The 16114-nt window shown below is 40.8% G+C and overlaps 1 protein-coding gene across 1 annotated transcript; it reads right to left on the bottom strand.

Moving 5' to 3' along the window:
- Nucleotides 1-8359: 8359 nt before the first annotated feature.
- Nucleotides 8360-15690, bottom strand: cUnh5orf22 (chromosome Un C5orf22 homolog). The gene is made up of 9 exons (XM_082172258.1): nt 15486-15690; nt 15118-15263; nt 13584-13733; nt 13014-13428; nt 12705-12767; nt 11645-11766; nt 11399-11465; nt 9929-10068; nt 8360-8699 (listed from the first exon to the last, which is right to left on the bottom strand). The coding sequence occupies exons 1-9, from the start codon at nt 15552-15554 to the stop codon at nt 8552-8554; spliced, it is 1320 nt and encodes a 439-aa protein (XP_082028384.1). The 5' UTR covers nt 15555-15690; the 3' UTR covers nt 8360-8551.
- Nucleotides 15691-16114: the final 424 nt, after the last annotated feature.

The raw sequence follows: 16114 nt of genomic DNA on the forward strand, positions 1-16114 counted from the left end.
TCAGCGCAGGAATAATCCTAAGACACATTTGCAGGCACATTATACTAACTTATCTCCTATTAAGATCAACTCATAAAAAAAACTTGTTTACTCACATTGAATTCAAGTACAGCATTAACACACAAGCAGTTCTTCCAACGCGCCAGTAAAAGGAGAGACCACGCACACTCGTGCATTAAGCGGAGAATGAGAACAAACGCTCTTTCATTGACACCCGCGAGACTTTAAATGCGGCCGACCCAATCACCCCACCTGCCCACTTAAAGGCATAGCATACTCATTCTGGTTACATCCACCCCCTCTTTCAAAAGTCGCCGTCCCGGTGACAGCGCTTATCCCCATCATACCCATCCTAGTCCCAAGGTCTAAAAGGGACATATAGGCAACTTACGGAGGCTGAACTTTGGGGGGCTTGATCTTCCAAGGGTTGTACCGGCCTTGGCAGATTAAATGGATTTGTATGCTGGCCAGCCCTCGTTCTAACCGACCGACGTAAACCAAGTTCTGCCCGCCCCGGCTCAGGTTCCCGTTCTAAATGATCGTAAAGTCCAGGAACTGGCTCTAGGGAGTCTGGAGAATCAAGTACCTGTTCCACTGGACACTGGAAATCTGGGGGATCAATGACTTGTTCAGTTAAACACCTGCCCAACTCCCGCTCACCCACATCTTGCCCAACTACTGCTGGACCTCCCTCCTGGGCTACACGTAGAACCGTAGTCTCCTCCTCTGACATTTCATCCTCCTCAGCTAATTGCCTCCAATGACCATGCTCCGGCGACAGCAATCCTGCTGGGGGACAATTTGCCTCAACCTCACATTCATCCAAGGGTACATACCCATCAGGAAGCTCTCGCAATTCCGAGCGGTGGACATTCTTCACGTACCCCACGGTGTCTTGCGGTCTTACCTTATACACAGTGCCCACCCCATCCAAACACTCTACTACCTCATACACCTTCGCGCCCCACACATCCTGAATCTTATGCCGGCCTGGGAAATGATTCTTACAAAGAACCCGAGTACCAACTGGCAAAAGAGGCACAGATTCTGGATGGTGACGTGCTCGCTGGGCTGCTGCCACCCCCAGCTGCTGCCTAGCCTTAACGTACACAGAGGCCAAATGGTCCCGATGACTCGCCACCCAGTCTTGGACAGTCACTGGTGTACTCCCGTCCTCTATCCCTAAAAGGGCATCCACGGGAAGCTTTGGCTTCAGGCCAAACATAAGCTCGTAGGGAGAGTAGCCGGTGGATTGATGGGCGCAGGTATTGTAGGCAAAAAGTAACTGTGGTAAAGACTGAGGCCATACCCTTTTCTTTTCAATGGGCAAAGTGCGCAATAGATCATGCAAAGTGCGATTAAACCTTTCGCACTGCCCATTTCCCTTCAGGATGATATGCTGTAGTCCTACTCTTCTGGACCCCGTATAGATGACACAGTCGCTTAAGCAATTCTCCCTCAAAATTCCGCCCCTGATCTGAATGAATGCGTTTTGGCACCCCATAAACATAGAACCACCTCTCAGTCAGGATACGGACCACAGTGCTTGCCTTTTGGTCTCGAGTTGGATAAGCTTGGGTAAACTTAGAAAACACGTCAGTAACTACGAGCACATTCTCACATCCATTACTTGCCCGCTCCAAGAGTGTAAAGTCAATCGCGAGAATTTCCAAAGGCTTTGAAGCCATCAAATGTCCCATAGTTGTCCGAACTTTAGGGCGTAAAGCCTTAGCGACCACACAGCGCTCACATTTGATACACCATTGCTCAACATCGTGACGCAGATTGGGCCAGAAACATCTCTCTCTCACCAGAGTGGTTGTCCTCTCTATACCTTGATGCCCGTGATGGTCATGAAGGCCCTCCAACACTTCCTTCCGTAAAACCCCAGGCAACACCACCTGAAGCACTCTAACCTTTCCTGGAGCCAAAAAAACTTCCCTATACAAAACTCCATCTACCTGTCGAACACGTTTCCACTGGCGAACAAGCTCCATTACTTCCCTAGACTCCCTAGCTCTTTCATAACGAGTAGGGACCACTCCTCTTCGCCAATATTTCAAAAATGCAGAAATATGCATGTCTGCCGCCTGAAGAGCTTGCATATCTGCCTTCTCACGAGAGGGCAGAACTGCTATTTCTGAGGCTAAGGTACAGTCCAAAGCAGAGCTTAAACACTGAACTAATGAAAGCTCGTGGGGTACGGTTATACCAGAAGCAATTTCCCTGACCCTTTCAGAAGCTGGATTCACAGGCAGGCGGGAGAGTGCATCCGCATTGCGATTGGCTGTACCAGGACGATATTTCAGCTCAAAATCAAACAACGCCAACTGTGAGGCCCACCGCTGCTCTACGGCAGCCAACTTGGCAGTCTGCAGATAACTCAAAGGATTGTTATCTGTAAACACCACAAACTTGACACCAAGCAAGTATTCCCGAAACTTCTCGGAGACGGCCCACTTAAGGGCCAAGAGCTCCAATTTCATTGAACTGTAGTTTAACATATTTCTTTCTGCAGGGCGCAGACCCCGACTGGCGTAAGCGATAGGCCTCCGCTGCCCCTCCTGTTCTTGAGACAATACGGCACCAAGGCCGACCTGGCTAGCGTCTATCTCTAACACAAATGGCTTAGTGAAATCAGCATAGCCTAAAACTGGGGCCTCTACCAGCGACTTCTTCAAAGCCACAAAGGCATTCTCCACAACTTCGGTCCACCGTCCTTCCAACAGAGTATTAGTACCTGAACCTCGCTTCTTTCCCTTACCTTGGAGCTCCCCTACTAATCGATGTAGAGGTGCTGCTAATTGAGCAAAACCCTCTACAAACCTTCTGTAGTATGATGCAAAACCCAAAAAGGAGCGTAACTCCAAAAGATTACTGGGCCGCTTCCAGTTGGCTACAGCGCTGATCTTCTCTGGGTCAGTAGACACTCCCTGGGAGGAAATTATGTGGCCAAGGTACCTAACCCTTTTTTGGAAAAAATGGCATTTCTGGAACTTCAATTTTAGATTATTTTGTTGAAGACGTCCCAAAACCATCTCCAACCGCTGAAGATGTTGTTCAAAGGAACCAGAAAAGATGACGATGTCATCCAAATATAGCAAAAGTGACTGGAACCGTTGATCACCAAAAATCCTCTCCATAAGCCTCTGGAAAGTACTGGGTGCATTGCACAAACCAAAAGGCATTCGATTGTATTCAAAAAGCCCAAATGGAGTGCAGAAAGCGGTCTTCTCCTTATCCCGTTCAATCACTGGAACTTGGTTGTACCCACTCGCCAAGTCAAGAGTAGAAAACCACTTAGAACCTGTTAGCGCATCAAGCGATTCCTCAATCCTTGGAAGTGGGTAAGCATCTTTCCGTGTTTTTGCATTGAGTTGGCGGTAATCAACACAAAGACGGATACTCCCATCTTTTTTTTGCACAATCACAATAGGTGATGAGTAGGGGCTACAACTAGGCCGAACTACACCCTGTTCAAGCAGCTCACTAATATGAGTTTTAACTTGCTCATACTGAGAGGGAGGCAACCGACGATACCGCTGCCGAACAGGAGCATTGTCTAGCACTGGAATCTCATGTTGGACTAGGTGAGTACACCCCAAGTCACCCTCTTTTTTACTAAACACGGAACTAAAACGGGTCAAAAGGCATTTAGCCTGCTGAGACTGAGCAGTGGATAACGAAGGCCATGACGCCTCATTAAAATCCAAGGATAACCCGCTACCTGCCTCCATGACCTGATTACAACTCACCATGTCCTGACTATTCACACTCTCCTCCAACTCCGGTTCCAGAACTGACTGCAGATTGACCATATACAGCTGGCCTAAAAGAGTTTTTGGCCTAAGCCATTGGTCCTTCTCTCCCAAATTTACTACAGGAACATGAACTACACCCTGCTCTACTGGTAATAAACTCTTTGAGATAAGGATATTCGCAGGTAGTGCCCCTTCCTCACCTATTGGGGGCTCCAAGAATACAGAAGTAATAACACGTGCCATACCTTGACAACCATTTATAGGAACCCATTGAAGGGAACCCGCTGGCACTCGTATAGCCGGTCCTGCCCTTACAACTGCCTTCCCCAAGAACCCAGACTCAGCAGTCAGAGCTAAACTTTGGCACTCCAAAAGGGCCTGCTTCCACTCCTTCCCTGCTTGCTTAACCGTGAGGGAGGAAAATAAACGCTCTTCATATTGGCAGAAAAGCTCTTGATAGCAACAGTTCAAAACATTCATGCCCAAGAGACCTGGGACTGCAAGCTTTTGTTGCCGTATAAGAGGATCTAGTGGATCTCTCATAATTAGTATCCCCATTTTAGGTAGAATTTTACCCAAAACCTCGACTTCCAGCTCCAAGTAGCCACAATAGGGAATGTCCAGCCCATTAGCAGCCTTCAACCGTAACCAGCTACAAGGTTTCAAACATTCCCTGATATGCAATGGAAATGCAGACTCAAAGAAGCTCTCTGTGACCATTGACACCATAGATCCAGGGTCCAGTAAGCAGGGAGTTTTCACACCCCCAAAACAAACTTCCACTATAGGGCACTGCCCAATAAGTTGGACCACATCTTCCTCAAATACCCCTTTAGAGCCAAAAGGACCCCCCTCTGGTGCCAAGCTCCCAACACCAGAGGGTGCTAGTTTCCCGGCTGCACTGGGGTTTCCTGTACAACTGTTTGATCTCGCACCTGAGATGACTGTCCCTGGCCAATTCCTACCCCCTCTCTCACACTCACGTGCATGCCTGCTAAGTCAGATCTGCAAAACCTTGCAATATGACCAGCTTTATTGCAACGCATGCAGATCGGCTTACCATCGGCTTGGAAACGGGCAGAACCCAGCCGGGAGCCAACAGCACCCCCTACAGGATTTGATGGATTTATACTCAAGTGCTTCAAAATAGCATCCAGCTGCGCCTGTTGTTTACGGAGACAATCTTTAAGCTCGCCCAATTCATTAGTGGATTCGGAGGAAAATCGATTTGACCTATACGTCTCCACCACCTGAACGTCTGCAGCGCAAGAATGAGCTCGAGATCTTACACTAGGGGTGTCTCCCTCGTCTGCCCACCGTATAGCCTCAGCACGAACCTCCAGAAATGACATCTCAGCATTTAACCGCACCTGTCGTTTCAGCTCCCTACGAAGGGTATTATCACGCATATGTTCAATAAACTGATCACGTAATGTGTGGTCTGGGTTACAAATACCTGTCAAGTTCTTACGTTTCATTGCCTCCATTAGAGCCATGAGAGCGTGCGAGTATTCACGGAGCGACTCTCCCTCCAGCTGGCGGCGTTGAAAAAACTGCTTCTGCAAACCAACCAAAGACTGAGAACAACCATACATATCAAGCAAGATTGTAAAGATTTTTTCAGGATCATCCCTATCACTAGAAGGGTGAAACTTTACTTCAGCCTTAGCTTCTCCATCTAAAAGATCATAGACGAACAAAGCTTTCTCGGCCACAGGGACTGGACGAACTATCAAAGACCGACGTACTTCTTAAACCCAATCTTCCACCGTCAATAAATCAATAGACCTCCTCCCAGAAAACCTGGGACACTTTCTTTCACGTGGAACACAAACATAACGTTCAGATACCGGAATGTTAGCAGATGGACGGGCACCAACATCACGTCTAGGACTAGCAGATTGAGCCTCACCAACAACCTCCACGGGCCTCCTTACGAGTTCTTGTCGAAGTTGCTGGTTATCTGTCTGCAATTGTTGTACCAATTCAGTCAAGACTTTAAGTTGTTCCTCCATAGTGATCTGTAACATACACACAAAAGCAACCCAGAAAACAACTGACGATGGATGAGGATCACTGCTCGTAACAAAATAATTTTTTTCGGTCTTTTGCAACCACCGTTTCTTTCCCCACCCCACAAAATACACACTTTAAAACAACACAACCATTTGCACTCAGCCTTCTTTAATATATAACCCTGCCGACTACGCCAAGTGTGACCTTGACCAAATTGACTACGCCACCCCCACTTATGGGATGGGGGACCCTAACAATGATGACTTTAACACAGGCAGTTCAAATGAATGAACCAGAAGTCAGAGTGCAAAAAGTTGATGCTTTATTAAAATGACAGATACAATCCTTCACAGATATGGTGGTTGAAATAACCTGATTGGTAGCACTGTTGTTCAGAAAATGTTTCACAAACTTACGAGAATAAAACAAACCAAAACCTCAAAAGAACCAAAAACAGATACCACAACAACCCCACTCAATTTAAGAAAACATCAAACAAAGAAAACAAAACAAATGAAAACAATGCACCAAACTATCAGAATTAAAGTACTTAAGAAAAATGATAAATTAAAGAAAACAAATGATGAATCTAACCTTTGAATTAATTAAGCTGGACAATTATAATGCAAATTAAATTATATAACAGAAGACAATGAGAGATATGGCACTCAAAATAAACAAATCAAACTGAAATCATAAACTGGAAAATTATAATGCAAATTAAATTATATAACAGAAGACAATGAGAGATATGGCACTCAAAATAAACAAATCAAACTGAAATCATAAACTGGAAAACACACCACATGGGAGGAAACAAAAATCAAAACCCAATAAAAATCAAAACCAATCAAACCATATATCAAACACACAAACCAATAAAGCCTCCCATACAGTGGTACACCAGTAAATAAGACAGAAAGATTTCAAAAAAATGAATACCATAAAACGCTACAACGATGACATGATTATCCAATTAACGAAAGAAAACAAAATAAATCAAAATTTCAGTGGGAAAAGAAACGATGACCACCGCCCAAAGAAGGTTTCGAAACCTGTAATTAAAACCAATTCACATTTTATTACACATAAAAATCAACATATTCTACCTTAAAACAAACGTGTAAAATACTCACGTAGGCCTACTCAATACACTATAGTTCACTTGGTTGGCTGAGACATAAGAGTCTCAATAAGCGGCAAGAGTGAGTTGTAACGCAGTCTATTCCTTACAAACGTCCGTCAATGCTGGCACTCGTAACTCAGCCGAGTATAGACACCAATGATCCTAAAAATACACATTCTAGGTCTTTAGCACCACCCTTTACATAAATCATTAATAAACTTAACCATGCACTCACGTCGAGCGTTCTCAGATCAACAAGTCATCGGCACAGGAATGATCCTAAAAATACATTCACAGGTAGCCAAGCCCAGACGCAGGGTGACACGCACACTGCATTCTCCGATCAACAGGTCTTCAACGCAGGAATAATCCTAAGACACATTTGCAGGCACATTATACTAACTTATCTCCTATTAAGATCAACTCATAAAAAAAACTTGTTTACTCACATTGAATTCAAGTACAGCATTAACACACAAGCAGTTCTTCCAACGCGCCAGTAAAAGGAGAGACCACGCACACTCGTGCATTAAGCGGAGAATGAGAACAAACGCTCTTTCATTGACACCCGCGAGACTTTAAATGCGGCCGACCCAATCACCCCACCTGCCCACTTAAAGGCATAGCATACTCATTCTGGTTACAAATATATCAATATATTATTCTTTTTCAATAATCAATCAACATAATCAATTTAACAGATTATTATTATTATTATTATTTTATTAATTATTAAAACAAAATATAGTCCTACAAAGCTATTATTACCAGAGCATGTGATCAGAGCAGGTCATTTTACCATTGTTGCCCAGCATGGCTATACCAGCTCAGCAAATAGAAGTCAACAGAGAAATTTCACGTTACTTGAGTGGACTTTACTTTTCCAGTGCTTAGTACATGATTGAAGCCTTTGGGCCGTTAACGACAGAGCCGCCGACACACACACACACGGAACGGAGAGCTCGCCGCTGCTGGGCCATTAACGACAGAGCGAGCCGACACACACACACACGCACGCGCACGGAGCACAGAGCGCGCCGACCGACCGACCGACCGACCGACCGACCGACCGACCGACCGACCGACCGACCGACCGACCGACCGACCGACCGACCGACCGACCGACCGACCGACCGACCGACCGACCGACCGACCGACCGACCGACCGACCGACCGACCGACCGACCGACCGACCGACCGACCGACCGACCGACCGACCGACCGACCGACCGACCGACCGACCGACCGACCGACCGACCGACCGACCGACCGACCGACCGACCGACCGACCGACCGACCGACCGACCGACCGACCGACCGACCGACCGACCGACCGACCGACCGACCGACCGACCGACCGACCGACCGACCGACCGACCGACCGACCGACCGACCGACCGACCGACCGACCGACCGACCGACCGACCGACCGACCGACCGACCGACCGACAACAATGCACTTCAAATATATACTACAAACCTCTTAAATTAAAAACCCATTTCCCAGCTGGAAGCTAATTTACATTCCTTATTGCATCCATACATCTTAACCTTATTACACATGTACTCGATGCAGACAATACTAATGAGTACACAGCCAATCTCAAAAAAGCCTTTGATAAAGAATGTGCCGCAGCTGTTGTTGTCTTCATGGGGTTTGTGATGTGCTCTCTGATGATATTGATTCATACTCTCTGTGAACATCTAAACAGCCGAAGAGGGACTCTAGAATGTTCAGTACACTGTTCTGGATGGAATCCACTTGTTCTGCTGGGCAATACTCATCCAAACTGGATCTGACAAGAAATTGAAGAAACATTTAAATCTTATTGTATATTACAAGATGGAAATTATATCAGCTGATTACACACACACACACACACACACTATATATATATATATATATATATATATATACACACACACATATATAAATAAACAATAATACATGTACATACACTATTGTTCAAAAGTTTTTGGCCAGTTTTTTTTTTTTTTTTTGTTGAAGAAATAAATACTTTTATTCATCAAGGACATTAAATTGATCAAAATGGACACTAAAAACTTTTATAATAATAAGAATACATTCTTGTTCTTTAGAATTTTCTATTCATTAAAGAATCCTGAAAAAAGTATCATGGCATCCACAAAAATATTAAGCAGCTCAACTGTTTTTAACAATTACAGTGATTTCTGAAGGATCACGTGACACTAAAGACTGGAGTAATTCAGCTTTAGCATACCAGGAATAAATTACATTTTAAAATGTATTAAAATAGAAAACCGTTATTTTAAATCGCAATAATATTTAATTGACAATATTACAGTTTTTAGTGTATTTTGATCAAATAAATGCAGCCTCTGTAAGCATAAGAGTCTGTTTTCAAAAACATTTAAAAATCCTCAGACTTTTGAAGTGTATAATAAATACATATTAAAATATTATAAAATGTTACTAATATATATATTAATATAATTTTAACACAGGTCCTCTTGCATTATGGTTAGGACCATCACTAGTGGCCACTCAAAAAAATAACTAAATAAATAAAAAGAATGGTGCATGTCGGCCATGGTGATGCACCATCAGTCAGAGAACTGGGTATTAAAAGATAATGAAAAATATTCTCATGGACCATGAAGGGTTGAGCTCCCTCTGACTGACAGAGATAAGAGTGTGATTGATGAGTGTAATGTTGAGTCTATTCTCATTAAAAAACACACTAACAGATCACTGAGACACAAGTCTCACATAACACCATCTGTCTCAACTGCACAGATACAAGCATCTGCTTTTGGGGCCAAAGAACATTCATCAAATCATACATTTCAATGCTAATTAATGCAGACTGAAAAGAAAACAAGAAATATGATTTTCTGATGCTTCTCTGAGGGGGAAAAACAAAACCAAATGCTGTTAACCCTAGAGGATGTTACAAATCATTAGTGAAAGATTAAAGGACCCAATGTACTTTTCAAAAGGAGACACAGAACAGACAGCTATGAGCTCTAATGACTAATGTACCGTGATACAGTGACAATGGTGGGCTTGGGCAGAGCTTCCAGGAAGAGCTGCACGGCCGTGATCATTTGCTGGATCTCCTCCTCACTGCTGATGTGGTGAGGGAGCTCAGAGAAATCACAGGTCAAGCCTGCTTGATGCACCTAGATTCAACACCACAGGCATAAATTATATCAGTCTGTGGCGCTGGCAACGTGCCTCAGCACTACAAACCAAATGAAACAAATTTGTTATCATTCATGTTCTATTTGGGACCCTCAACACAGGGTTCCTACACATTTTCCATTTCAAAATGTTTCCAGACTCAAATTTACGAACCTCTGTAGACTTTTTTTTGGACCATATTTAACAAAAACAGTCCATACAACATTTATATTTTTTCCATTGGTTTTCTTGAAGTGATGAACATGAATGCACTTCCATGATCAAAACAAATCTAAAACGCTTTATAGCATCCACATATTCACATCACTTTTATATTGTAAAATGCGGTTTGATGTTGCACGATCACCAGACAGCAAAGTACAGTCGGATTTAGATGATTGTTTGTTCCTTTATTTGTTGCTTGTTTGAGTGGCACATTCGTTCAGTGAAGTTCAAAAGCGACTCGCAGTTTTGCATAATGAAAATGTGTGCCTTGAATTCATTCAGTCGTGTTTGACAATTACTAAACAATCACAAAATTTTTGCCATAAAAACATTCTGCTTGTATGATAAAACTGCGTAGGAACCCTGTCAATAGCTCAAAAACATACTTAACAATTAAATATCAGGCTGATACTTCATTATTTCTCCTCATCACTGCAAAAAATAATTTAATCAGTATTGTGCATCTTATTTTTCATAAAAAATATCGAAACATCTTTGAAACAAGATATATTTACCTAAGATATTTACTTGTTTTAAGAAAGTAAAGTATATCTTGAATTACATTTATTTTTCTTAAGGTTTTATCATAAACTATATATATTATATTTTTCTTGTCATCTAAATTGAAAAGGAGGCTTTATAGATGTTTCACTTGACAATATACCTCAAACATCTTCCATCAAAATATTTTGCACTGTTTATGTTTGGGGTCTCATATGACAGCTTATTATTTTTATTTATTTATTTTTTAACATTGTTCAATTTCAACTTGACCCCAAACAGAAACAACGTGACTAGAATGGATATGAGCCACATTTCTGAAAACTGCATGCATGCTCTACAGTAAAATAGATGGATCTCATCTGCCAACTGGGTTACAATTATGCCAGAGGAACTTTAAAAAAAATATGAAGGTCAAATAAGAGGAAACTAATTCCATTTTTAGACATACATCAGTGTAGTCTCTGAAATCTTAAGAACTATTTGAGATATCTGGAATTACAGACATTTCAAACATGATTAAAACACACACACACACACACACACACACGCACACGCACACGCACACGCACACGCACACGCACACACACACACACTCTTCACCATTTCATAGTCCGGTGACTGTGTCCGATTCTTAAGGCTGTGTACAAGTCTGACTAGAGATTGCATTCTGCAAAGAAAGAAAAGTGGGGGGAAAAATCAATGCACGAGGCTGTCATCTCCTGCTTGATCAAATACACATCGACCATATACCAATCAATCGAGTCCAATGGTGTGCTGATATGGGGCTATAATCAAAAAGCACAGAGCCTGTGGCTCTACATTCTCAATGAGATCAGTAATGCATACCTTGGGTTTGCTGCTAAACGTTCAACAGTTTCCTGGCTGTCATCCTCCACCAGGTCAGCAAATGCAGCCTCAAGGTCTTCGAGCTGGTGTGTGCGTCTCTCTACACAATCTAAAAGCTCCTCCTGAAAACCAACAAATGGAAATGTAAAGACCACCTTGGTAGTACCTGTATTTGCCAGCTTGGAAAATGTGCCTTCTTGTCCTGTATTCGCCATAATACAATGAGGTCCAAAAGCCAGAGACCACATTGAACATAGAGGATAGCATTTATACCAAGAAATAAACCTGCATGAAAAATAAATGTTTAAGATTCTACACTTTCTATGCGACTAATCAAAATTAAGTACATTACTGTTTGGGATCAGTAAGATTTTGGACACTGTTTAAAAAATATTACCAACCCCAAACGTTTGAATGGTAGTGTAGGCTTACTGTACATTTGTGATTGTGACAACATTAAGTAATTTAAGTTTACCTCTGAATCAACTCTCTCATTGTCATTCCGATAATATAATTTGCAATTAAAATAGTTTTAAACTAGAAAAATGCAAAACAGATGCATTTTCCCAAGTATTTGTCAGCATTCAAATGTGATAAGATAATAAGATTTCAACAATTCAAGCACAAATGATTAAAACAATTCTCAATGATTTTGATAAAAGCTGTTGTAACAGCTAATATATACACAATTTTTACCACACATCAGTTGAATTAAACATTAACTTAGAGAGTTCAATCAATCAAACTTTATTTATAAAGCACTTTAAAACAACCGAAGTGGACCAAAGTGCTGGAAAGAAAAATAAATAAAAGACATAAAATACATATGTATAAAGCATATAATACAAATATAACAAATCAAGAGACATAAAACATAGGAAAAATAAGGAGTTGTCAAAACATTATTGTGGTTGCCGCCCGTTTTATAAAAGTAAAAAAAACGAGAGAGATTTAGCTTCACTCCCTGAAGGTGTCTAGGAATTTCTAAAGCCTCACGAGTCACGACTGAACGAATGCCTCATGATTAGTTATGGTACATTTGATTAAGAATCTTCATTACCTCACTTGGATCCTGCTGTGGCCTGCTAAAGCTGTATAACTCTTGAAGAAGATCAAACTCTTCCTGTAAGATGACAACAGTGGAAAAAAGACATTGAATATAGATATAAATAGACATATAAAGATATTGACTCCATATGAGTCGTGAAGAAACCATTTCCATTTAAACTGTGGAATCAATACCTTCCATTTGTCTATAAAGTTTTTTCTATATCAGTGTGTAGGTGTGAGAATGTACGGAAAGTTAAATGTTATCGCTTGAGGAACAACAAAAAAGACTATACAGATTTGTGTGCCTGACTCACTCTACCTGTGTATACATCTCCTTGAAAGGGTTCTTACAGGAGAAAAAATCCAAGTCAATGTCAAGTATGAAAGGGTCAGTTTTCTCTATAACTGCTAAAAGCTTGTCAGTGATGTAGCTGGTTGAGCCCTCATCAGCCTTCATGACCGTGTCAATGACGTCTCCTGATGCTGTGCTGCCATCAAGCGGTTGAGAAGAGGAAGTGCATGGGGTGTCCCTTTTGAACGGCACATCGCCGTCTTCCTTTACAGCTGCTTTGGGTATTTTAGCACCGCTTTGTCCATTTTTATGCTTTCTTTTCTGCAAACTGTTGGCAGGATCCACTCGAATGACATCTAAATGTAATTTTTGGGGGTTTTCCAGCTGATCCAGCGGAACGTAAAGAGCGTCACTCAAAAAGTAATCGTCTCTGCTTGTCACCCTGCAAAGAGAAAGAGATTTCTTATGAATATATTTTTTTTAAACACGATTCTAACAGTACAATTTTTCCTGACAGGGAGGAGGTCTCATTCTTATTAATAGTAAATGAAGGTCTGCTGCCATCTCATGGCTACATGCTGATCTGCTGCACCTGACCTGATGGTGGTCGTGGATGAATCTCTCCCCACACACATGGAGTGCTCCCCTTCTTTGATCTGCTGAGCCCAGTACGGATGCAACCAAGCTACATGGGATACGTGTCCAGCATAGACCATTGGCATAATCCAATTCTCTATGCTCAGCTCACTGCAAGAGCAAACAAAAACATGTCAATCTGTATATTCACTGTTGCAACTAATAATGTGAACACATACCAGTGGGGTTTAGTCTCAACAGCATGAACTGCCTTTTTAAAGTTTCTCTGATTCTAATAGACGGAGGAATATTCATGCTTTTTATTCGTTTGTACAGGCATTTATGGCTGTCTCTTTAACTATGAGCACATTTGGCTTTGTATACACTGACATGAAGCAGAAGTTGCAGTAGTCTTTTCTTCACTATTGTGACATATCCAAGTCCATAACCAGATATCCAGCATCTTAACTAAGAAAAAAATGTAGGGTGGAACTTGATTTTGTCCATTGGAAATGGATTGGATCGTTGTGGTTTGCTATTGCTGTGATCTCATGTGAGTGACAGGTTTGTCCCGCCCTCGCGCCAGTAAACAAGCCATCAGAGAAGAAGAGTCGATGCAAGAGGGAGGGGAAGTTATTTTGATTAAAGATTATGAGGGCAGATGAAATGAAAAAATAAATAAATAAACATAATGATGTGCACAGATAAATAATTTATCATAATAACAACAATATTCCAAAACATAATAAGAATTGTCAATTTTGATTTCATGGTGACTTTGACAAATAAAGCACAACAGCGGACCATTCGGTGTCTACTGATTTGTTAACTTTGTAACAACTCAAATAAAAACCATAAACAAACATTTTCATTACTTGAAATAAAATAAACGTAAAAAATTTGAATTTAATTAATTTCTTCTAGTTCCAAGGCAACATTTCCGATAATAAAAACTATATAGACGTACAAAAAAAAAAAAAAAATATATACAAAAACACACAACACAATACTAAAACTAACTAAAATGAAAATTTCAATGGAAAATACAAAAATAAAAACTAATATTTTTTTTTTATAAAAACTAAAATAACAAAGCTTTGTAATTTCTCTAAAGATCATGACCATTCCCACCACATCTCAAATGACGTACAGCACTATCTGGTTAAAAATACTTTTTAAATGTTTTTGGAATAAAATGGATGACTTCTTTCTCCTGCTAAATCATTATGCTTAGCTAGCATAATACAATCAATTAAATATTTATTTTCATTTTTGAGGGAGGATAATTCGACAAAAGTATAACTTGATTGGAAATGATGAATAACACAAATATATATAAAAATATTTTTTTATATCCTATTTATATATAAAAAAACAAAATCTGTACATAAAATGTATTTTACAAATTAAAAAGTAGCACAAACACATTATGATCTCAGTAAAATGTTTCCAAGATTAATGTAAAATAATTCAATCCGTTTTAATTAAAAACAAAACCCATCTCATCTGATCTATAAAAGCATCCAAAGTTGATGAAAAACCCTTATAAACTCACCTGAGCAGAGTCTCTTTGTCATACACCGTATCAGCAGGCATATTCACAGGGATGAGGAGATCAGGATGTGAGTCCAAATGGACCATTTTAATGTCCTTCATAGGAATATGTTTAGAGCCGATGGCACGATATATGTGTTGTACAACCTAAAGCAGGTGGAAAAATTAACGTTAACTTACATATCAATAACTATTTTTGTCTTTCATAATTGCTTTACACGTTTAGTAGCTGACATATCATTCAAAACCTCCGTCTTATTTTCTTTTATTGTTTATATGCAGTCATTTACAGTAACGTTAGCTGCTAGTTGGAGTTAGACTTAAGTTAAAGCCCCAAATCAGCAAGGACTGAAGTTATGTCCTGTCTACCTCATGATGATCCTCCACAATCCACACGGGTAGTTTAGGATACACGCGTTTCTGCGGAGGAGAGCTCATTTTTCCCCCCAAGAGTGGTTATTAATTCCTGTCTTGTTTTAAACTATAACAGTATTTGTAAGATTAATTAGGGTTATGATATGCCGCTGCAAGTGGTGCACTGTGCGTCCTTGTTTTTCGACCGGGTGGAAACAACTCGAGCAATTTTTGAATTCCTACAACAAGCCAGCCTGAGACAGGTAATATAGCTGAATATATTCAGATAAATGTTTCTGATTTGAATGATGTGGCGGCGATAAAATGGCAAACATCTGTGTTCCACAGAGGAAAGGAAGTAACGCATGTATGGAACAGCATGGGGTTGATACTGTTGTAAATCAGAATATTATCCAGTGGCTACGCAATTTTTTAATTTTGCATTTCATCTGAATATCAACATTTGTGAGATTTAGTCAGTCGAAACAGTTTTGAGGTTTCAAAATTTATCCAATTTTGTGTCTCTGGAAAATAGTGATATATGACATATTATGTTGAATATCAAAGTGTTTTTTGTTTGTGTTAATAATGGATTTGAGGAAACAATGTAAAAGTTAAAGTTATGTTAATAATGAATAATTATT

The sequence above is a fragment of the Leuciscus leuciscus genome (genome assembly GCF_965113295.1).
Source record: "Leuciscus leuciscus genome assembly, chromosome: 6".
NCBI lineage: Eukaryota > Metazoa > Chordata > Actinopteri > Cypriniformes > Leuciscidae > Leuciscus > Leuciscus leuciscus.